Source organism: Notechis scutatus, chromosome 5, assembly GCF_049901735.1.
Source record: "Notechis scutatus isolate UNSWTSFEM ecotype Mainland chromosome 5, rNotScu1.2, whole genome shotgun sequence".
NCBI lineage: Eukaryota > Metazoa > Chordata > Lepidosauria > Squamata > Elapidae > Notechis > Notechis scutatus.
The window spans coordinates 12,518,622-12,542,508 of record NC_142013.1 but is presented as its reverse complement, the minus strand read 5'-3'; the positions used below and the strand labels follow the sequence as shown (position 1 = coordinate 12,542,508).

Here is a 23,887-nt window from a genome sequence, read left to right as displayed (position 1 = left end):
GTATGAACTGATAAGCAAAAAGTTCAACTATTTTGTCTGCTTGGTTAGGTGGCCTAGTGTACACCTATGGAAATGTCATTCTTTTCTCCTTTTATATTAACCCATGTGCATTTAAGACAGCTTTCATCTATGGTTTTATACATTTATGTCATGGTATAATGATTTCTTATAATGCAATTTCACCTCTTTTGTTTGCCCATTTCTTTTGAACAAATATACAGCTGTATGCTCTTCACGCTTTGGCTTTCATGCTGAGCTATTCATAGTCTCTTGATACCGTGTTCAGGCTTTTAAAAGTCATTCATCCTCACATGAAAGAGGAGAACAGAATAATAATCTGGGCTTCATTATTTTAGTCAGTCACATTTTTGATTTTTGCTCCTGGGGGACAACATACCTTTTTGGAGTTATTGTCTGGGTGACCAATTACTGATTCCACTCATTTGAAAAGCAAATCTCCTATCATTAACACTAGCCTTTTTTTTAGAATAGTATAGAAGAATAGAATTCTTTATTGGTCAAGTGTGATTGGACACACAAGGAATTTGTCTTGGTGCAAATGCTCTCAGTGTACATAAAAGAAAAGATACATTTGTCAAGAATCATAAGGTACAACACTCCTGGCTGGCCCCATCCATTTTTGCCCTCCCTCCAGCTTTCTCTGAGCCTGACCCCCAGGGTGGGTGTGCGAGGTTACCAAACTATACGATGGAAACAAAATCTCTTTTGTTGTAATATGAGGATCAAAGAATGTGTGGTGAAATAATCATTAAGAAATAAAGGATTATTTACTATTTGTTTTTATTTGTACATATATAATTGCTTGTCCTTTTAGGATAATTGTCTCTCCACCTACAAAACAGTTTCTAAGTTACTATATTTCAAGACACATCAAAATACATACAAAATTATAAACTTAATTTACAAAGATAACAAATACAACATGCATTTCTACTCTGGGATTGTTAAAAGCAACACCATTGTGAGATAAATGTTGTGAATAAATGAAATACAAGTGAATTGAAGCTATAAAAGTAGTAGTAAGAGATGTAAGATATATTCAAATGAACAAAATTAACTCAAACTCAAACAGGGATAGACATCAGAGAGATTTTGGTCTTTTCTACGTGATAACAAAAATATGAAATATATTTTTAAAAAACACAGTTGATTTTGCTGCTGTGTTTACCTAAAAAGGCAAATTAGTTCCATTTCCCCCCCCCAAATGAGTTTATTTGAAATGGGATAGCCTTCACAAATCTGTAAATACAATAATAAAAATAACTTTTTCCCTCTGTCTTTTGTAAGGTGCTTTCAACTGAAGGACATCGCCCTTTGAATAAATAGAGTTGTATCTCTAGACAAGTATTCACTCATTTCTTTTCCTATGTGTGGCAGGGATTTAATTTGTCCTCTTCTGGAAGGCAATTATTCTGAGCCTGAGATTTGATCTTTCCGCCATCTTAATGTGAGCTGCAGCAGGCCTGTCACTTGGGATACACCATCTCAGATTGATAAGGGCAATCCAAAATATTTTCATTCCTGGGAGGGACTGAAACAAGAGGAAACTTGAGGGAACTGGTTTGAAAGGCTTATCTAATTCCCCTGATACTAGATTAACTTACAAAACTGGACTGCTTTTGGAAGATGGGGTTGCCATGTACAACAGGGGTCTCCTCCCGGGCCGTGGACTGGCACTGGGCCGTGGCATGCCAGAAACCGGGCCACGCAAACAATCGAAGCGCCATCTGTGGGATTCAGGCAAGCACGTGAAACCACGCCGCCTCCTGTTCGCGAATAAACCTCTCTCCACAGAACTGGTCACTGGGACCCAAAAGGTTGAGGGCCACTGATGTACAAGATTCTAGTTCTGGTTTTTTTTGTCCACATTTGTTTAATCATTGGGATTTGAGAGAGAAGATAAGAGGTCTGTGAGAATATGGATCTCTAGCAATGTCCAGTTCAGGGCTAAATTTGAGAGATACGTCTGACTAGGAAACCAAGTCTCCCAATGTCATTAGTTTTACTTCAAAACATCCAATAGAAACAGTCTTTTTAAAATTGATTTTTACTAGGATGTGCTCTCACTCCCCAGCGGAGGAAGCAAGAACTGTGAAGGTTCTGTCGACCTCAACTTACTCTGGAAATGCAGTGCACCAAAATAATAACCTCTTTTCAGGAATCAGCAATCTTTGGAAGCAGTGGTCCCTACTGCATTGTGAAACCCAAACTAAAAACAAATCATTTAAAAATGTGTGCTTTAAATATATATATATATATACTGAAAGAAGTTAAAAATACTCCAAATGGAATATGTTCATCTAAGAAAGAGCACCTTGCAAAAGAGAAATGTATCTTGGGCATCGTATGGATGGTGAACAAGGAAAAAAATATAACCCCAAATTTCTCAACAAAACAATAAAACGGCAATCGGAACTTTATCTTCTCTAGCTTGTCAGTTGTACCCATCTTGGTCTTTAATGGTGTTCACCATTTCTCCTTGCCAGCATAATAGGACAACAAAATCTTTTCAGAATAACAGAGTTGGAAGGGTCCTTGGAGGTCTTCTAGTTTAACCCCTGCTCAAGCAGGAAACCCTGTGCCATTTTCGTCCCTAGCAGATTTTCTCTACAAAAAAGAAAAGTTGGGAAAGGGGGACTCGAAGAACTTTCACTTCTAAAAGAAAAAAGGAAAAAAAAAAGGTGATGATACAAAAAGCCCCACTCCTTTAATAGGATACTTAAAACATTTTTGGAATATTACTCAAGTTTCTCACCAGCAAGGGGAAATCTGTGACTGGGGAAAGTCCATTATTCAGACTGCTGTGGAATTAAACATTCCTCTAATATGGAACCAAAAACTGAGATCTAGTAAAAGGGGTAATTTTCATTCTGCTGTCATGGTGGATAAGGCAGAAGTAAACCAATTCTAGAATTTCAGCCAGATAGACTTGGAGATGGGTGTACAAATGCAACGGGGACCACGCTTTTTGAGGAATAGATGGTGACTTCCAATCCTTTATAGGCAATCCTCGACTTACAACCACAATTGGGGAGCGGAATTTCTATTACTAAGCCAGGCAGCTTTTAAGCGACACATGCACTTTCCCTCACAGTTGTTAAGTGAATCAGTACAGCTGTTAAGTGAACAACATTAAGCCAATCTGGCTTCCCCCATTGGTTTTGCTTGTTAAAACCCCAGCTGGGAAAGTTGCAAATGTCAATCAAATGCCTTGGAACATTGCAGGCCTGAAATTTGATCATGTGACCATGGGGGAATCTGCAATGGTCGTAAGTGGAAGGACCAGTCGTAAGTCATTTTTTCCTATGCTGTTGTAACTTCAAACAGTTGCTAAATAAAAGGTTGTAAATTCAGTACTACTGATTACTCTTATCTCAGAAACTTCTTGCCTCAAATAGCCTGGAGGACTGAGTGCAAAAAACGGATAGGGGAAAAAACCCATTGAATTTCCCTTTTTCCTATCCCTATAGCCTTAAGCAATTCCATCTTTATCGCTCCTGCAATCAAGTGTTCTCAGATCAAAACTGGCCTCAATGGAGGCCAGTCAAAAACCATACAAAGGAAATAGGAACATGAGAATTGAGCTCCAAGTTAATGATAGACTTGTCTGTTTTACATTTACTCAGACTGCCAGCGTGGTATTAACAACGTTTGAGGACCTTGCAAATATAAAACACCAACTTCAAATTTAATTGGAACGATCTGGAAAGACGGAACTTTTTTTGTGTTATAAACTAGTGAATTTTTTAGTAGTAACCTAAGTCATAGATGATCATCTTAGATACATGGTTGGCAGGTGCATAGCTTCAAAATTTATTTTATAAGCAACTTTATAAATACTAAAATATAATTGTCTATGTTCAGATAAATGTGACAGCCATAGATTTGCTTTTCTTCTGCGACTTCCATCAAAGGAGATTCAAATTTTTCAGAATGACTATCCTAGAAAAGAGAAAGTATCAAAATGGAGATTCATAAGTATTATATTTGTGGAGCAGTTCTGTACTTCGTTTTAAACAAATAAATTTCACCACGAGTAGAAGGAAATCAAGTAATTCTTCCTAACTGGAAGGTGGAAATATACTTAAGTTGTCATAGACATTCCTACTCAACCAGAATCTTTCCCATTAAGGACAGAATATCAATGAAATAATAAGTTATTAGGGCCCCAACAACATAAATTTTTGGTAAATAAAAAATGAAGTTGCTGCCTTCATAAATCTTAGAAATCTGAACATTATTGTGCAATGTGTGTGTGTGTGTGTGTGTGTGTGTGTGTGTGTGTGTGTGTATATATATATATATATATATATATATATATATATATATATATATATATATATATATATATATATATATATATATATATTTCAGCTTCAGAAGGTATTAGAGACACCAATCAAGCAGAACACAGCAAACTCGAGACCAATAAACACAGACCAAGACTCCCAACCAATCAGGATGAAGAAAAACCATTCTGGCACAGCAATAGGCTGCCCCAAATTTAAATCTGAAACCACTGTAAAAGTCTGACTCACAGACGGACACAATACAGAAGCCTGATGATGGCAGATGAGATTCTGCTGAAACGTTGCTACAACTTTAAAAGCACAACTATAATGACGTGGAAAATACCAACAAAGCTGAAGGCCATACATGTAAGTACCAAAACTTAAGAAAACAAATATATATATATATATATATATTTCTGAGGTTTTCACGGGTATTTGTATGTGGATCTTTGGTTATTGGTTTCTCCAGAAATTGGAAGTATTTTGGCGACGTTTGCGAAATCTCATTCATCATCTTCAGGCTTGCAGCTGCTTCTTCCTTTTAACTGCCAGTGGGGGTGCGTCTTGTCGTTAAAAGGAAGAAGCAGTTGCAATCTCACATTACTCCGAGAAGCACAAAGCCAAAGACACAAGCCTGAAGATGACGAATGAGATTTCGTTGAAACGTCGCCAAAATACTTCCAATTTTACGCGGGAGAAAATCTGAATAACCAAAGATCCATAGATAGATAGATAGATAGATAGATAGATAGATAGATAGATAGATCTCCACCTATTTGCCCAAGGCGACTCAGGTGGCTTACACAATATAAAACCATATTTAAAACAAAAAATAAAAATAAAAATATAACTAGGCCATTTATCCAATCAAGCATAGTATTTGTTAATGGGAGAAAATCTGCTTTTTCTCCTGCATAAGCTATCAAAATAGCAGCTAGTCACTAAATGAACCTGGGTCTGGCGAGCTCTCTTTTACGTACAGTAAATTAATGCGATGAATGTTCTGTTGTTTTAAATGCGCATGTTTGCTTTTGGGGAGCAGGAAAGAAAGGAGATACTACATTCTTACTTCTTATGACTGCATGCCTGGAATAATAAGGTTGAGAAAGGAAGCAGCTTTGATTCTGTGATGCTGGGTTGAAGCCTCCCACGGGAAAATTTCTTTTCAAGCTCCAAATCCTTTCCAGAGCCACTGTCCATAACATACAGAAGAGCATTATTATAACTGTATTGTATTGCAACCACAATTGAGACCTGGGATTTAATTGAAGCAATCGTTAAGTGGAACATCACAATTTTATGGTCTTACTTCAACCTTTTTTTTTTTTGGCTCTACAGAGCCATAAACTAATGGATTGCTTTGAAGCTTATCAGAACACTGTAGGCAAAAAGGAAAAGCTAAAAGGCCCCGTTTAGGATCTATAACAGGGCTGTCAAACTGGATTTCTTTGAGGGCTGGATCAGCATTGTAACTCTCCTCTGTGGGCTGGTGGTGGTGGTGGGATGGATGCTTCCTGCAGCACTCTGCCAACCAAAATGGGATGCAGGGGGTCCGCGCACAGCCCTCCTGTGCCTCGTTTTCACCCTCCATGGCCTCCTACAGCACTGTGCTGGCCGAAAATGGGCTGGCCCATTTTTGGCCCAGGTTTTGGCCCGGTTTTCCACCATTTTCAGCTGACAGAGTTCTGCAGGAGGCCATGGAGAGTGAGGAGCGGGGGGGTCGCACATAGCCCATTTTAGTCACCAGAGGCACCACTGGCTGCTCCCTTGATATTTCCAGATCAGCCCCGTGGGCCGGATTTAAGCACCCCCTTGAATGTGACACCCCTGATCTATAACGTTTCATCTGCTCAGGACCAGGAAGTGATACATGGAAGTCTACATGTAGTCCTTGATTTATGACCACAATTAGGAACGGAAATCCATTTGTAAATTGTCGTGGTAGTAAGCTGAGGTTCCCACATGACCAGAAATGATTTTTATGAACTTTTTTGCAGTGGTTGTTGAGCAAATGTGATAGTGATTAAGCGAACATGGTGGTTACATTAAATGCAAATTCACTCATTCAAATAGCTTTTTGCTAGAAACTGGCAAAAAAGTCACAAATGGCAGTCACATGACCACGGAACATCATGACTGGTTGCCAAGCGCCCAGCATGTGACCATGGTGGAGGGGTGCACGGCCATTTATGAAATGTTTTATGCACCTTGAATGCACTGTGACTTGCTTTGGATTAATTATTACTACACAGACCAGCACCAACCCCAAGAGAACAGATTACACAAATACTATAACAAATTTACTTTCCATGTGATTTAATATATATTCCCTGAAGCACATTTATATTTAAAATTGAATTTTCTTCACATTCACAACATTTTCTCTTCTTAGAAGTGAGAACTTGCCCCACTAGTACTAGGTTTTCAGAAATGAATTAAAATTGAATTATTCTAAAGGGTTTTGAAGAGCTAACTAAATACCTGTGGTTTTGTTTGTGGCTGTTTTTTGCTGTTGCTATATAACAACAACAACAATAATTGGTCAATACCTAGGATGCTGGCAGCAACCCGTATCAACCATCAGCGCCAGTCAATGATATTTGTGATACATTTTAAAATATTCAGTTGACTGAGTTTCATGTTTAATGAATAAAAGAGATAATAATAATAGTAACAAGAACAAACAACAACAACAGAGTTGGAAGGGACCTTGGAGGTCTTCCAGTCCAACCCCTGCTCAGGCAGGAAACACTGGGCCCATTTCAAACAAAGGTTTTCCTTCAAACTTCCAACTTTGGAGCACCCATAACTTTTGGAGGCCAGCTGTTGCACTGATCGATTGCTCTAATTTTATTTTTGTATCAATGTTCAGAATACAAGCATTGTACTCCAAAGTACAAAAGTATGAAGATATGAAATCTTCCCACTGTAAACACTTCAGAATTTGAATCCCCCCCCCCCATTATCTTGTTTTGCAAAGCTTACCTTCTGAAGGGTGCCTGATTCTGCACTCATCTCTCTGGAAATACAGTTCTTCCTCAAGGACTTCCCTAACTCTCCTTGGTGGTTCAACATAAGCAAACTTCTTCCCTGTTTGAAGAAAGACCATTTCAATGGATGAGCTGAGGAAATTGCAAAAGATATACCTTGTTATATCAAAATAAAATATTTAATCAAACCATATTCTGATAGTTTATAAACATTCTAAAGATCTTATGGTGACAAGGCATAATATTTAGGAACAGTGACCTGAATAATAAACATGTTTATTTCTTCTTGGAGAATTTATAAAAGCCATGTTTGGGCATTAAGAACAAGAAATGGGGGCGGGGGGAGGACTTAAGCAAAGCTTCTATTGGTATGGCAGAGCAATTATTATCAGACTTAATCTGTGGAAGAGAGGTTTCTGAGACTGGCAAAGAAGCAGAAATATCTCAATATATTGTTAACAATCAACAATTAATTAATTTACCCAATTATAACTTCAAAAAAGGCAACTATGATCTTATAGACAACGATCTCTCATCCCTTGATTGGCAATTTCTATTCTCTGGATGCAATACTGTTGAAGACTATTACAACATATTTTTACTTGAAGTCAAAAGAGTCATCAAACTATATGTACCAATAACAATTCCCAAAACAAAAACAAAAAACAGATTACCCATAACAATAAGAAAACTTCAATCCCAAAAGAGATCACTGACGGAAAAACAAATCTGGTCACGTTGCCAACTTCAAAAGCCGATACAAAAATTTATGCCACCAATTATCTATCACATTAAATAAGAAGAAAACCTTCTACGCACCAATTCCACCCGCGCTTTTTACAATTTTGTAAACAACAAACTAAAAGACTCAAGGTCCATCCCACCCCTGATAGGACCTAATGGTAAAGACTGCAATGATGACACCATTAAAGCCAACATCTTTAACACATTCTTTGGCTCAATATTTGTAAACAGCAATGGATCATGCCCAATATTTCCTAGCCAAACCACAGAAAACTACAATGATCTAATACATATCCATTTTACAGAAGACAATGTTGAAAAAGCACTACGCAATCTAAAACCATCTCTATCTATTGGACCGGACGGAATATGTGCCTACTTCTTAAAAAAGCTATCCACCACCATAGCAGAACCTCTAAGCATAATCTTTGAAAAATCTTTCAGGACCAGCTCCTTGCCTAACCTATGGTCACAAGCCACAGTCATCCCCATCTTCAAAAAGGGAGACCCCAGCCTAGTTGAAAATTACAGACCAATCTCCTTATGCTGCGTCATGTAAAGTCATGGAATCAATTATTAACCAATCCATTATCCTCCACTTAGAGACAAACAACCTACTCTCTAATAAACAATTTGGTTTCAGAAAAAAACTATCCTGTAATCTGCAACTCTTACACCGCAAAAACATATGGACTACACAACTCGATCAGGGCAAAGCAATAGACGCAATCTACATAGACTTCTGTAAAGCCTTTGATTCACTGGTACACAACAAACTAGTCCTAAAACTAAAATCTTATGGTATCTCTGGACAACTGCATAACTGGATAGAAGCATTCCTGTCAAACAGACAACAAATGGTCAAAATTGGGAGCGTCCTATCAAATTCTGTAATCCCTTAATAACAATCCAAATAATCAGCCAATCAGAATAGCTGAAAGGGACCTTGGAGGTCATCTAGTCCAGCTCCCTGCTCAAGCAGGGGACCATATACAGTTTCAGACAAGTGGCTGTCTAGTCTCCTCTTAAAAGCCTCCAGTGATGAAGCACCCACAGCTTCTGAAGACCAGCTGTTCCACTGGTTAATTGTCCTCACTGTTCGGAGGTTTCTCCTCAATTCCAAGTTGCTTCTCTTCTTGATTAGTTTCCATCCGTTGTTTCTTATCCTGCCTTCAGATGCTTTGGAAAATAAAATGACCCCTTCAGTGGTGGGATTAAAAAAATGTTTATTACCTGCTCTGTGGGCATGGCTCAGTGGCATGGCTTGGTGGACATGGCAGGGGAAGGATACTATAAAATCTCCATTCCCTCCCCACTCCTGGGGGAAGGTTACTGCAAAATCCCATTCCCTTCCCACCCCATTAACCTGCTTTCCAGCTCCATTCTCCTGTGCAAGGCAACAAAAGAAAACCCAGCCGATCAGCTGGGACTCAGGAGGCAGAGAATAGATGGGGGCGGTGCCAGTCAGAGGTGGGATTTGCCAGTTCTCTGAACTACTCAAAATTTCCGCTACCAGTTCTCCAGAACTGGTCAGAACCTGCTGAATACCACCTCTGTTTCAGATACTTTGGAAAATAAATTGACCCCTCTCTTCTTTGTGGCAGCCCCTTGTTGAGGTAATTCCCCATTAGGAGAATGAGCGCATACAGGGAGACGTATTTGAGAGAAGTGTTTGAATAATACACACACAGTACACAGATATACTGTACAGTAAATGTAGGTTTTTACTTCAAGAAAGGTTTAAGCAAAGTCCAAAATAAGCAGTCCAAAAGTCATTCACAGGTAAATCAGTCAGTTTTTCAATCCAGGGATAATTCAGTAACAAAGTCCAGTGTCAAAAAACAGTTCAGTAACAAACTTACATCAAATGCAGAAATATCAGTCAATTAGAAAAAAATGGAGCAATGGCAATATATTTTCCAACAGAGATACTCACTCAGACACACTCTCTTCTGAGACTAAGACTAAGACAATCCAGGTTTCTGGCCCCATCTTATGGCCGTTTCAAAAACCGCACCCAATTGCAGTTTTTGCAATCTCTTAAAAATACAGTTTTAAAATGTTTATCCTGGTTTATATATTTCTAACCCAAATACCTGTTAGGTGACTCATATTCCTAACACCCCTCAAATACTGGAATACTGCTATCATGTCACCCCTACTCCTTCATTTCTCTAGACGAGCCCACATCTAGTTCCTGCAACCGTTTTTCATGTTTTACTCTCCAGGACCTTAATCATCTTAGTTGCTCTTCTCTGCACATCCTAGCTAGGGAGACTCATCATGAATGATGCAGAACAGAACGGGATGCTGTTCAAAAGTCCTGAGCATCAACTCCCAACCAAGTGTGGGGTGATCTTTCTCTCTTTATAAAAGAGACAGAACAAATCGGATCTGTTCTCTTCAACCATGGTGAGGACCTCACCTGGCCAGAAACCAGGAGACTGGGAGTTCTAGTCCCACCTTAGGCATGAAAGCTGGCTTAGGGTGACGTTGTGGGCCAGTCCCTCTCTGTCATTCCAACTCACCTCACAGGGTTGTTGTTGTGGTGAAAACAGGAGAAAGGGATATTTTATTTTACGGTATGGCAACCAGTTTTGGTCGCCATACTACAAAAAAGATGTTGAGACAATTCAGAGAACAGCAACTAAGAGGATTAAAGGCTCGGGGGCTAAAATACACGACGAACGGCTGCAGGATTTGGGTTTGGCTAGTCTCAAGAAAAGAGGAATTAGGGGTGACATGATAGCAGTATTCCAGTATTTTGAGGGACTGCCACAAAGAAGAGAGGGGTCAATTTATTCTCCAAAGCACCAGAGAATAGACTAGACAGTCACTTATCTGAAATAGTATAGGTTCTCCTGATTAAGCAGGGGGCTGGACTAGAAGACCTCCAAGGTCCCTTTCGGCTCTCTTCCTCTTCCATCCCATCCCATGTTATTCTATTCTATTCCTATGCCTCCCACTTCCCCCACCAGGTGACTCTGGGCAGCATGTGTGTCTTCACCACCTTGAGTTATTTATAAAAATAAGGTGTGATGCATGATATAACTTTCACCTGATCTAACATCACATATAGATCTTTGGTAACCTTGGCTGATCTCAAAAAGCTTGGAAGACTAGATCTTAATATTGGGAAATCTGAGGGCTATGGATTTGGTTGGGAAGTTTGGAAGAAAAAAAACAACCCTATCCAGGTGTAAGTGAATGGGCAAACTGCTTCTGTGCTGTTGCCAAGACAACAACGGGCATGCCCATGATGTCACCAGCAATCCCCTTTTAAAGAAGCAGGAGGGAATTCTCCAATCATGGGCCACAGCCCTGCTTGGGTGCAAGGGTGCAACTGATCCATAGAGGGACAGGATGTAGGTTTCACGCCCCCACACCGCAGGTTGCATCTATCCCTTAATTCTGCAAACCGATTGTTCTCCTCTCAACCGCCCTCCCAACAACAGGGGCTTTCCAGAGCCCATCATCCTCAGCCCACAGAGACAAGCCTTCCTCCAATTTGGTTTCCACCCAGCCAGGGTTACCTATTAACTTCTAATTGCTGGAGCTGAAGCCTCACCTCCCCATGTTGTCTCCCCACCCCCAATAAAACCTGGAGATCTTCACCATTAACTTCCAATTGCTGGCGCCAAAGCCCCACCACCACCACCACCCAAAAAACCAAACCTGGAGATCTTTCTCCACCCCATGGATGAAAGCAGTGTGGAAGAGACAATCTGGGTTGACCATTAATTCCCAAATGCTGGCGTTGAAGCCCCCAAAAACAAACAAACAAACAGGAGATCTTCTTCACTCCCTTAACTTCCAATTACTGGGGCTGAAGCACCTCCCCCCCAAACAAACCAACCCTGGAAATCTTCCCCACTCACTCCATGGATAAAAAGCAGCCTGGAAGAGAAAGCCTCCAGGCGGTGGCGAGGCTCTCCGGCTGCAACCTGAGCGACCGCCCCTCTGCAGCCCGGGCAGGGGCAAACCTTCCCCCCGGATCGCGCGCCAGCCCCCCCATTCCCACTCACAGGGTTGCCCCCCATCGTTGCTCTCGCCGTAGATCCGGCTCCCGGAGTCCCCCGCCTTGGTCTCCGACGGTTCCCCGGTCGACGCTCGCATGTCTCGTCCTCGGCGGCTGCTCTTGCTTGCTCCTGCCAGCCGCGCCCAGGCGAGCGGCACGCGCAGGCTGGTTGCCATAGGAGCCCAAGGTGGCTGCTGCTGCTATTGCTGTGGCTGCTGCTGAAGGGGGAGTGGCGGAGGAGGAGGAGGATGAAGAAGCTGGTGGTTTTTGCCCGCAGACCCGGCAGAGCGGCGGCACAGGCTGGGCGGAGCTAAGGGGGGAGCTCGCCCTTGTCCCGGGTCAGAGGATAACTGAGTCCAGCCGCCTCGAGCGGGGGCGGTCACAGGTTGCCTTGGCAACGCCCGAAGCCCACCTGAGTGGCTGACCCGAGGTCTTCCCCAAGCAGGCGCTCTCTCTAATTCTTGGGGTTACCACCATCCTCTACCCAGCAGCTCCTAGCAGGCCAGGGTGGGCAAAAACCACACTGTCTGAAAGATTATAGATAGATTAGGATGGGTAGATAGATAAATTAGATAATTTAGGATAGGCAGACAGACAGACAGATAGGGACAGATAGATAGATGATAGCTAAATAGATCAATAGAGATAGATAGATAGATAGATAGATAGATAGATAGATAGATAGATAAATAGATAGATATAGATGGATGGATGGATGGATGGATGGATGGATGGATGATAGATGATATAGATGATAGATAGATACAGATAGATGATAGCTATAAATAGATGATATAGATGGATGATAGATAAATATATACAGATAGATAGATGATAGTAGATAAATAGATACAGATAGATATAGATACAGATAGATACATCGATATAGATAGATACATAGATACATAGATGATAGATGGATGGATAGAGATAGATAGATAGATAGATAGATAGATAGATAGATAGATAGATAGATAGATAGATAGATAGATAGATAGATATAGATGGATGGATGGATGGATGATAGATGATATAGATGATAGATAGATACAGATAGATGATAGCTATAAATAGATGATATAGATGGATGATAGATAAATATATACAGATAGATAGATGATAGTAGATAGATAGATATATAGATGGATAGACAGATGATAGACAGATGATAGATGGATAGATATACAGATATATATAGATATAAATAGATGATACAGATAGATGATAGATATACAGATACATATAGATATAGATGATACAGATAGATGATAGATGATGGTAGATAAATAGATATACAGATAGATTGATTGATTATAGGTAATAAGTGTCCAGAATTAATTTCTTATACAGTCAACTACCAAAGTTGATAATTTTCTGGGCACATTAATGTAAATAAATACATAGTCCTATTCATTGTCTGGGATAAATTAATAATCCTTATCAATATAATGAAAAAAGTGCTGTTCGTTTTGTATTCCAATACAATTCTATACACATTTATCCAAAATTTCTGTTACTAAGCGAGAGTTATTAAGTGAATTTTGTCCCATTTTACAGGCTCTCTTGCCCCAGTTGTTCAGTTAATCACTGCCGTTAGTTTACACATTTGTAAAGTCCATCTGGCTTTCCCGTTGACTTCGCTTGTCAGAAGGTTGCAAAAGGTGATCACATGACCCTGGGACACCGCAAATTCATAAATATGAGTCAGCTGGCAAGGGTCTGAACAGGGTCATCTTTGGCATGCGGTGGTTTTAAAGTTACTGGTTGGAGAAGCCAATTGCCAGATTGTGTGTGTTGATCGCTAGGATCTCTTCATCAAGCAAGTGGGTTGGGTATTCAGGAAGTGTGTTGCCTTTGCCTGAGGTTTATTTTAGGCAATATTAGAATAGTGTGTAGACATAAACATTTTGTTCTGCCAGGCTGTGACAAAGGGAGTATCACCTGAAGAATACGGATGAGAATATTAGAGAGCTAACTGTGCTTGAAGGAAAAGCATTTGGTCACAGGCTGATGAAGTAAAAAGTATTTTAGGAAGAATGAGCCAATGAGATAGAAAACAAGCTATATTTCCAATCCAGATAATGTGCACTGAAAGCCAGCCAGGAAGTACCATCAAAAGAAGGATATTTTTTGGCTTGATTCTTCTTAGATAGGGAGACCTCTATAAATAATAATAAAACATTGATTATATTTAAAATATAAGACCTGGAGTCCTGCTTTGCTGTGTTCCTCAGAGAGCCACTGTCTGGCTGCTCCTATTTTTTAGAATAGAATTGTAAAAATAAATAAAAAATGTTTCCTAGTATGATTTGATTGTTTATTGTACCCTATGACTATTACGTTGTACCTTAGGATTCTTGACACGATGAATGTATCTTTTATGTACACTGAGAGCATTTGCACCAAGACAAATTCCTTGTGTGTCCAATCACACTTGGCCAATAAAGAATTCTATTCTATTCTATTTCTATTCTAATTCTAATTCTAATCTATTCTACTCTACTCAAATCTGAATGAAACCCTGAAGTCACAAATTTGGCTGTTCCCGCAGACATTGGGTCAAAGTGTTGAGTGAATCAGAGATATTTTTAATGGGTATTTTATGGACCTAAATGATTGTCCAGAACTGCTAGCAGTTTTGTTTTTAAGATCTGAGGCATTGATTCGATTTTAAATTTGATGTAAGCTGCCCAGAATAATTATGAATTGGGCATATATACTGTATATATCAACAGAAGAAAAAAATCAATATAGAAAATTTAAGAGTTACACAAATGTTGATGTAATTTATGTCAATTTGCATAATGAGATTATACAAATAACATATTTCCAATAACTGGAGTGCTCATTAACCTACTTTCACTCCTCTTCCTCCTCCTCCTAGTTCTCACCCTGCTTATCTTCATTAAATCCTCCATCATCTTTGGAAGTGAGCTGTAATTCAAAAAGTTGCCAATAAAGTATTTGTAGCTCGGGGTTGAAATAAGAGGTCCTTGGTTCTCTCTGAGCTTGCTTGTTTTCTTGAAGATGTTTCATTAACCAAACTAGGTAACATCATCAATGCTCAAACTGCCCAAGGAGCTGCTGATACAGTTCTACAGAGGGATTATTGAGTCTGTCATCTGCATCTATAGTATGTAACTGTCTGGTTTGGTAAACAGAGACTTCAATGGATAATATTATACGGATATAATATATGGATTATATTACAATATCTTATATCTAATCACAGTTAAGAGTTCCTCTAATGCCAATAAAACTTGCATGATTGTAACAGAACTGGGACTTCATGCTACAGTATCAGTAGGCATGAACAGTTTGGGTTTGTTGCATCCATCAAATTACTTATTAAGAAATAATTTTAATGAATCAAAACAACTAGTTTTACAGCGAAAGTACATCATGCTACAGCAAACCACATAAATCCCACATTTACAGGGATTTTTTTAGGTCAGGGCTGGTTCACACAAGGCATTCAAAGGAGCAGACGGCATGCACAGGAGAAATTTGAACTGCAGCAAAAGACACTTGTATTCTTACAAACTTATCATTTTAGCAGAAAGCTCAATTGTAATTCCCACACTCAGCACATTTTCCACTCTTCATTTCACGAACACAAATGCTGCTTCACATTCTGTACATAACCATGAACATGCACATCAAATCTCATGAAAGAGTTATGTAATTTTTATCAGGTACAATGCAGAGAATTTTTTTCAACTTCAAGTGTATCAAAGAATTATGTGAACCAGCCCTAAGTATCTTCAGAGCTAGTGAACCAAACGCATGATGATTTTTCATGCATCTGTCTGAATGACAACCCAAAGTTTCCCCAAAATACAAAACATCATTTACGAAGGAAAGCAGATGTACAATAAGGTACTTCCAAGCACTCTTTGGACCAGTCAGCTGTAGGGTTTTCTGCTGCTGAAAATAACTTTGAAATATTACTACTAAGTGTTTGTGAATTGCAGCGATACTGAAAAAACACAAACCATTGTAAAAACAGAACAACTAAATGTGATTTATCAAGGACCTATAACCACTTTCACCAAAACGGTTGATTTCTGAATGTGCTGCAATTGCAACTCCCTGAACTGTCAATCAATATGACCCCTGGACATATTAATTGGCAATTCTGATAATGAAGTTCTAAAATCATAAAAAGTCAGGTAACTTGACTCAGAAACCTGATCAATAAAAATGTAAACAAAACACTTCTACATATAGGCAACCATACTGTCACTTTCAAAAGCAAAACCTGAGAACATAAAATATAATGTTTGACAACTAAGGAATTAGATACAGGTATATCTTATACAGATACCGAAGTAGATTTTGGAAATCTTAATCCCATCACATTATTAACCAGGTAGCTCTATTTTTTGGCAGCTGCTATCTTTGATATGTGTGCGAATACCCCAAGTTTTGGCAATAGTTTAAATTCCATGCTCTTCTCTGTTGAAAATTACTGGTCACTACATAAGTCTCATTAAAACTTCACACACCTTAGAAAGGAGTCCCTTTGAAAAGTGTTGCTCCTCCAAACTGAATATTTACATGTTACTTTGTGGCTCTGTGAATGATTTCCATTTACAATGGATGGGGAAAGCAGCAAAATCACCATGTTTCTTCAAGTTAAAGTGAAAACATTCCACAAGAGTGGCATAGCTTATCTTATCCCAAATGGCGCTTTATTCCAAAAGGCAACTGGACTTTCTTGGCTTTATTTGTCTTTTGAAAATGTTTCCCTTCTCATTCAAGAAGTTCAGAACTTAAGAAGCTTGCTGGATGAGAACCAAAAGGGGAAAAAAACCATCAAGAAAGTTCAGTTGTCTTTTGGGAGGAAAAAAGCACCTTTGGTTCCAATCATGACCTGGATGATTGAGAATCTCCATAGACACATAACTTATCTTATAAAAAATAATGTCAGTGTTACTCAGCAGAGCCTCATTCTACCACCTGCTAAGTTATGACGCAAAGAGCTGAGGATGCAATGACAAAAATAGATTTTTTTTTTAAAGCGCATGGGCCGTGTTGGGCTAGGTGTACAATTCCTAAGAATCTGTGACGGAGTTTGTGCAGTGTTCGACGATCTCAAACAAATAGTGGTATTTATCAGTCCTTCGAGCGATATCGCAAGCCGTCTCTTCCAAGTTGTTTTTGAGATTTGGCTTTAAATAGCGACTCATGAGCAACAGTTCCAGGGTCTCCTTGCTCTCTCTGTTTCCGGCGGCCAAGTGCAGAGGTGTAAGCAACCCGTTGGTCTGAGCGTTGACATTCGCCCCGTGTTGGAGCAAGAAGGAGGCAATTTTGGTGTTGTTCCATTTGCACGCACTGTGCAGAGGTGTCCAACTATCCACGGTCAACGCATGGACATCTGCCCCATGCGCAATCAGCTCACGCACCACTTCCATGTGTCCATTGTAGGCAGCGCGGTGGAGAGGCGTATACTGATCTTCATCCTGGACGTTTATTGACACAAGGTTTTGAGACAAGAGCCTCTGCACTGTGCTAAGCTGTGGGAAGGGAGACAAAGAGCTTAGTGTTATCCCACTAACTCTAGACAAGTTCCTATAAGATTAAGTGACTTCCACGCTCTGAATGATGGCCACAACTTTCACTAAAAGGCATTGACTCCAAAGAACAAGCAATGACTGGTGATATAGTATTTCCAGAGTTGAAAAGGACATTTCTAGCTCTTAGTTTAGTTGAGTTTACTTTGTCATTGCACCTCGTACAACGAAATCAAACACCATCTTCAGTGCACATCATGACCATGAAAATAAACACAAACACACATCCTTCACACTCCACACACTGAACTGAAAACCCCCGACACCGCACCAACACTGCACTATACAGTAGAATTCAACAGAGCTACTGCCCTGGGATAGAAGCCACTTGTGGTTCCGGAGCTGCGGGTTGCCGACACCTGCACTATACAGTAGAATTCAATATAGTTACTGCCCTGGGATAGAAGCTGTTTTTCAGCCTATTTGTCCTTGTTTTTATTATTCTGCACCGTCTGCCAGATGGTAATAGTTCAAAAAAAGGGTTCCCAGAATGAGATGGATCTTTGAGAATGTTTTAAACTTCCTTAAGGCAGCAGGAGCTATAAAGCTCTTCCAAAGAGGGGAGAGGGCAACCCATGATCTTCTGGGCAATGACGCTAACCCTCTGGAGTGCTGTCCTATCTGCCACTGTGCAATTGGCAAACCATACACAGGTGCAGTAAGTTAAGATGCTCTCTGTGGTGCAGCGGTAGAAGGACACCAGCAGTTTTTCATTCAGTTGTTGTTTTCTGAGAAGTCTCAGGCAGTATAATCTCTGCTGGGCCCTTTTGACCAGGGCTGCAATGTGAGCACCCCAGGTCAGGTCCTCTTTTATGGTAACACCCCAGAAACTTAAAACTGGCCACTTGCTCCACTTGGTCTCCACTTCTGAAACACTCTTTCACCCAGGGTGGATTTGATTTAAATCGCTAGTAAAAAGGCTTGATTTAAATCAACTATTTCTCCATATTTCCTCTGTGTTTTGTGACCTTTTTTGCAATGTCTTCCAGGGTGGATTTGATTTAAATCGGTTTGATTTAAATCACAAGTAAAAAGGCTTGATTTAATTCAACTCAATTTAAATCATAATTTTTAAAGAGCGACTATCATCCCTGTCTCACAGCGGCTCCTCCTCTGACCCATTGTTGACTCACCGACAATCCCATTCATTTTAATGGGACGGCTGGTGATACAGCAGTGGCACAGGAAGGCAAGGAACATGACAGGCAGCAGGTGAGGGGATGCCTGCTAACAGGCGCTGGCATGATGGACTTGAAATGACAGGTGCTCTTTCAGTGTAAGGACTCATTCTTGCTGGTAGTTAGAATCTTTAACATTATTTGCAAACAAAAGGAAGGTTTCCTATTTAGCTTCCAGAGCTCGGATTCCTTGAATGAGTTTACCAAAAATGTAAATATTGCAGAATATATAGCCTCATGCTACATAATTAAGCTCCATTTCAGGCTGAATGCTGACATTACTAATGTATCCCAAACAGAAATCTATCTTTAGATTTTTTACTCCTAAAGCATTTTATTAAAATAAATTTGATAAAAATAAAAAATCAATTTAAATAAAAAAATACTATTTAAATTTAAAAAATCCCATTTTTTTACATTTTTTTTTAAAATTGATTTTTATCCACCTTTCTTTCACCCCTTATTTTAGAGAAACTCGTGCCATTGAAACCAATCCTTTTTGCAAAGGTGATCCGGGGAATCCAGAGTCTGGAGGACTTCATAGACCATTAGGAGTTTAGTTCTGAAAGAACTGGGGATCACTTGCTCAACTAAACGTTCGTGAAACAATGAGCAAGCTTCCCTCCACCTTTTAACAATCAATTTTATTATGACGTTTCCAGGAAGAAAGCAAATTCTTTGACACTGACTCCAAGGAAAATACAATCCTCCTATCCACTTGCTCCCATTCATTTGGAGGAATCAACGCCCCAATTTTCTGTAATCCCATTCCTAAAGATCAAAATCTATTTGATAAAACAGCACTGCCATAAATTCACAATTCTAAAAATAATCCAGACTGGCTTTGCGCGTGCAACTGTCGGTTCCTCATTTTTTTATTCATAATAATATTGAAGCCTATTGCACCAATTGCAATTGCTTTTGTTACCCAAAAGCATCATAATCATTTCTGACTTGTCTTGAATTCTGTAGGTGCAGCCAACTGTTTTTTCATTGTTCCTTCTAAACCCTTATGATGGCCTGCAACCGTCATAAATATGAGTCAGTTGCTGAGCATCGGAATTTTGACATGACCATGGGGATGCTGCAACGGTTGTAAGGGTGAAAAACAGTCATAACTCACTTTTTTGAACAGTCACTAAATGAACTGTTGTAAATCAAGGACTACCTGTAAAGCATTGATAGATGGTTTGCACTCACCTCTTCGAATGAAGGAGACCTCAGCATCTCTGTGGCTATAGCATAAACCAAACAGATGCCATTTGAAAAGCGCATTATGTCAAACTAGAGTAGGGGTGTCAAACTCGATTTCATTGAGGGCCGCATCAGGGTTGTGTTTGACCTGGGGTGGGCGTGGCCAGCTCAATGTCACTCCTGTTGGGGGCGCTGGTGGTGGCCTGAGCTCTCTGTCAGCGAAAACAGGCTCCCAAGCTCCGTTTTCAGCTGCCACGGCCTCCTGCAACCTTCTGCAGTAAAAATGGAGGTTTGCAGGAGGCCTTGGCAGCCGAAAATGGAGCTCAGGAGCCTGTTTTCGCTGGCAGAAGCATCGCAGGCTGGTCCTTCGCTGTTTCCAGGGCAAGATCTAAATACTCATGGCCTTGAGTTTGCCATCCCTGAACTAGAGTCTTTCTAGGAAATAATAGGCAAAATGAATTTATCATGTAGAGTTTTCTTTCATATACTGTATTACATTTGGCTTACCCTATTTTTTTCGGCTGCCCAAAGCAGAAGCTTATCTGGGCTGTTTGCCAACTTTTTCTCTTGAGCCTGGTACCATTCCTCTGTTTTTTCCTCCTGGTCTTCCTCATCAGAGTCTCCAGACCAGAGACTCTGTGTTCCTCTAGGGATGAGATGCCGGTGGGTTTCCAGTAGCTCAAGCTGGTTAAAGCTGTCAGCAAAGTCTTTTCCCTCCTCATCCGTGTTATTGTTGTCGGCTGACGTTATGCTTTCGTTCATTTTGCAGGCTTCAATTTGCAAACAGTAGAAGAGTCCCGCTTCTATTTTCCTAACTCATATCCCCAATGCCTTGCCAACCAAGTTTGGTAACGAAAGCTACTGGCAGCAACATCACCACCATCTTTAAAAGAGAAAAGAAAAAGAAATGGAATATTACGATTGGGGAAAAGAAGATAAGACATTTGCTGCACCATGAACAGCACCTCAGAAGTGTCAATTTAAAAAGCTATCTTATCGCTTCTTTGCCACTATCAGACAAGAAACGTGAAGGACTTCTTCAAACAGTCTCTTTTGTAACCCACCAAAATCATTTTGGAATTAAAACCCTCCAAATGCTTGTTTCTTTCTATTTCTTGAAAGAGTGAGCAGAGCCAGCATTCAAAAGATAGCATTACTTTAATCCTCTCAATTCCACATCCAAAAAGGAAGTTGTCCATAATGCTCTAGATCAGGTATTTTCAACCTGTATCCCACAGCCTGGACAGGTAGTTTGCAGCCCCACAAGATGGTAAACCTTTAACATTATGTGATTTATATACATTAACTAAATTATATATTTTATATCTGGCCCAAGACAATTCCTCTTCACTCAATGCAGTGCAGGTAAGGCAAAAGGTTGGATACTCATGATAAGAAATGGTGAAGTTTCCTTTGTATAACTTTTTATTTATTTATGTAATCTAGGCAGTCACCCATTTTATATTTTATTACTCATGGGCAGCTTGCAAGATTAAAACAAAACCTTGCTAAACAAACTGCCAGTGCCCAAGGAAATCATTGACCATGCTCACCACCAGTAGCAGTAGAATTCATCAAATAACCTCGAGCAACAGGAGGAAGAGCCCATGATGCTATAAGAAAGAGAATAAGAAAGGAAAAAACCAAACTTTCTTCTCTTCCCCTTCTCTTAGTTGACTACTAAGGAATGGAAGGGGTCTTCTGCTTTACCATACAGTGAGATTTGGATGGAGGAGGTAAGAGCAAGATGCTTTCATATTTCTTTTTCTTTTTTTTTTTACAAACCAGCAACCAAATCCACGCCATTTCAATTTGCAGGGAAGGACAAACAGAAGACCTGTCAAATAAGGGGATTACGTATTAAGCCTCGTCTGATAAAAGACATCAGAGCTCAAAGGAGGAAGGAGGGTGGAGAAAGCATCTCAGAAGTATCTTCTCTAATTCTCTGGAAAATGAAACAAGGAAGAGGAGGCCCAAAGATGCTTTTTTCAAAAGGAAACTGGGCTTTCTTCGTTTTTTGCTTGAAGACGTTTTGCTTCTCATCCAAGAAGTTTCTTCCATCCTGACTGAATGCTGGGAATGGAGGGATTGATATTCCTTGCAGGCCTTCCATTCCCCAGCGTTCAGTCAGAATGGAGGTTGCTTCAAGCAAAAACCAAGAAAGCCCAGTTGCCCTTTGAAAAAAGTACCTTTGGGACACAACCATGGCCTGGATAACTGAGAATCTCCCTAGACATAAAAGGAAGAGAAGTGCTTTCAGACTTGCAAGATGCTGTTACTGTACACATATAATAAAGGTGATGCTAGTGCTCATGGTTTTGGTTTTCTGTCTGGACTACCTCAAAGAGCTGGCAGTCCTAGTCAAACAAGCAAGGCTAAAAACACATGCAGATGAAGGCTACAGACATATTGGAGTGTTTTTTTAATCTGGGAAGGGGTCACAAGAGACATCCAAAGCAGGCTCCACTGAAGAATCACAACTGGCTCCTTCACAAAAAATGGTCAGAATAACAAAATATCAGAGTTGGATAGGACCTCGAAGGTTAATAAGGATAGAGAATAAAATAGAGAGAATACGGTAGAATAGAAAAAATAGAAGAGAGAAGAGAAGATTGAGTTGGATGGGACCTTGGAGCCCAATAGAATAGAATAGAGAATAAAATAGAGAATGTGGTAGAATAGAGAAAATAGAAGTGAGAAGAGTTGGAAGGGACTTTGGAGGTCAATAGAACAGAATAGATCAGGGATCTTCAAACTTGACTGCTTAAGACTTGAGGTCTTCAACTCCCAGAATTCTTCCTCCAGTCATGTTAGCTCAGGAATTCTGGGAGTTGAAGTCCACAAGTCTTAAACTTGCCAAGTTTGAAGACCCTTGGAATAGATAATAGACTAGAGAAAAAAGGGAAGGGAAAGGAAGGGAAGAGAAGAGGTACGTCTTCTTTTCCAACCCATGGTGCAGGCAGGAAACCCGATAGCGTTTTAGACAAATCTTTGTCCAATATCTTCTTTAAAACCTCCAGTGTTGGAGCATCCATGACTTCTGGAAGCAACTCGTTCCATTGATTAATTATTGTAACTGTCAGGAAATTTCTCCTTAGTTCTAGGTTGCTTCTCTCCTTGATCAGGTTCCACCCATTGCTTCCTGTCCTGCCCTCAGGTGCTTTGAATAGCTTGACTCCCTCTTCTTTGTGGCAACCCTTGAGATATTGGAAGACTGCTATCCTGTCTCCCCATGTCCTTCTTTTCATTAAACTAGGCATACCCAGTTCCTGCAACCGTTCTTCATATACTTTAGTCTCCAGTCGTTTAATCATCGTTGCTTGCTCTTCTCTGCACTCTTTCTAGACTCTCATCACCTGTTTTACATCGCGGCGACCTCTAGTCCAACCCTCTGCTCAAGGCCCCTATGCCATTCCAGATAAAACGGTTGTCCATAAATCTCTTTTTAAAAAAACCCAGCCTCACAACAACCCTCGTGGGGCAGGATCCAAACCACCCGATAATAACCCAAGTAGCCAGCCCTACAGCCCTTGGAAGGCGGCTCCATTGAGCCTTATGGGCACCCAAGAAGCAGAGACGACTAGACACGTACCGATATAAATGAATGTTTAACACGGAGTGGTGGGATGAATATACTCCTCGGCGTACACGCTTCGAGACCTCCCTGGCTCCAGGACAAGACGCGTGTTTTGAGAGAGAGAGAGAGAGAGAGACTCAAAGGTGCCCTCCGTGTTGCCTCGACTCCTCCACCGCCCCGACAGGCCTCCCGTCCCCTCCCGTCTAGGACATTTCCGCCCGAGGGTGGGGGGGAAGGAAGAGTCGCCTTTCACCGGAAACGGCTACCGCTGCGGCTGCGCAATGAGAGTCGATTGCA

General features: G+C 40.3%; 2 protein-coding genes across 2 annotated transcripts; both read right to left on the bottom strand.

Moving 5' to 3' along the window:
• Nucleotides 1-782: 782 nt before the first annotated feature.
• Nucleotides 783-12,357, bottom strand: C5H11orf97 (chromosome 5 C11orf97 homolog). Its single transcript, XM_026679900.2, has 4 exons — nucleotides 12,073-12,357; nucleotides 7,299-7,403; nucleotides 5,383-5,505; nucleotides 783-3,963 (listed from the first exon to the last, which is right to left on the bottom strand). The coding sequence occupies exons 1-4, from the start codon at nucleotides 12,239-12,241 to the stop codon at nucleotides 3,959-3,961; spliced, it is 402 nt and encodes a 133-aa protein (XP_026535685.1). The 5' UTR covers nucleotides 12,242-12,357; the 3' UTR covers nucleotides 783-3,958.
• Nucleotides 12,358-15,406: 3,049 nt separating this feature from the next.
• ANKRD49 (ankyrin repeat domain 49) lies at nucleotides 15,407-23,794 on the bottom strand. Its single transcript, XM_026679901.2, has 3 exons — nucleotides 23,606-23,794; nucleotides 20,521-20,896; nucleotides 15,407-17,584 (listed from the first exon to the last, which is right to left on the bottom strand). Exons 2-3 carry the CDS (start codon nucleotides 20,773-20,775, stop codon nucleotides 17,123-17,125), a joined length of 717 nt encoding a protein of 238 aa, XP_026535686.1. The 5' UTR covers nucleotides 20,776-20,896; nucleotides 23,606-23,794; the 3' UTR covers nucleotides 15,407-17,122.
• Between the last annotated feature and the right edge of the window lie 93 nt (nucleotides 23,795-23,887).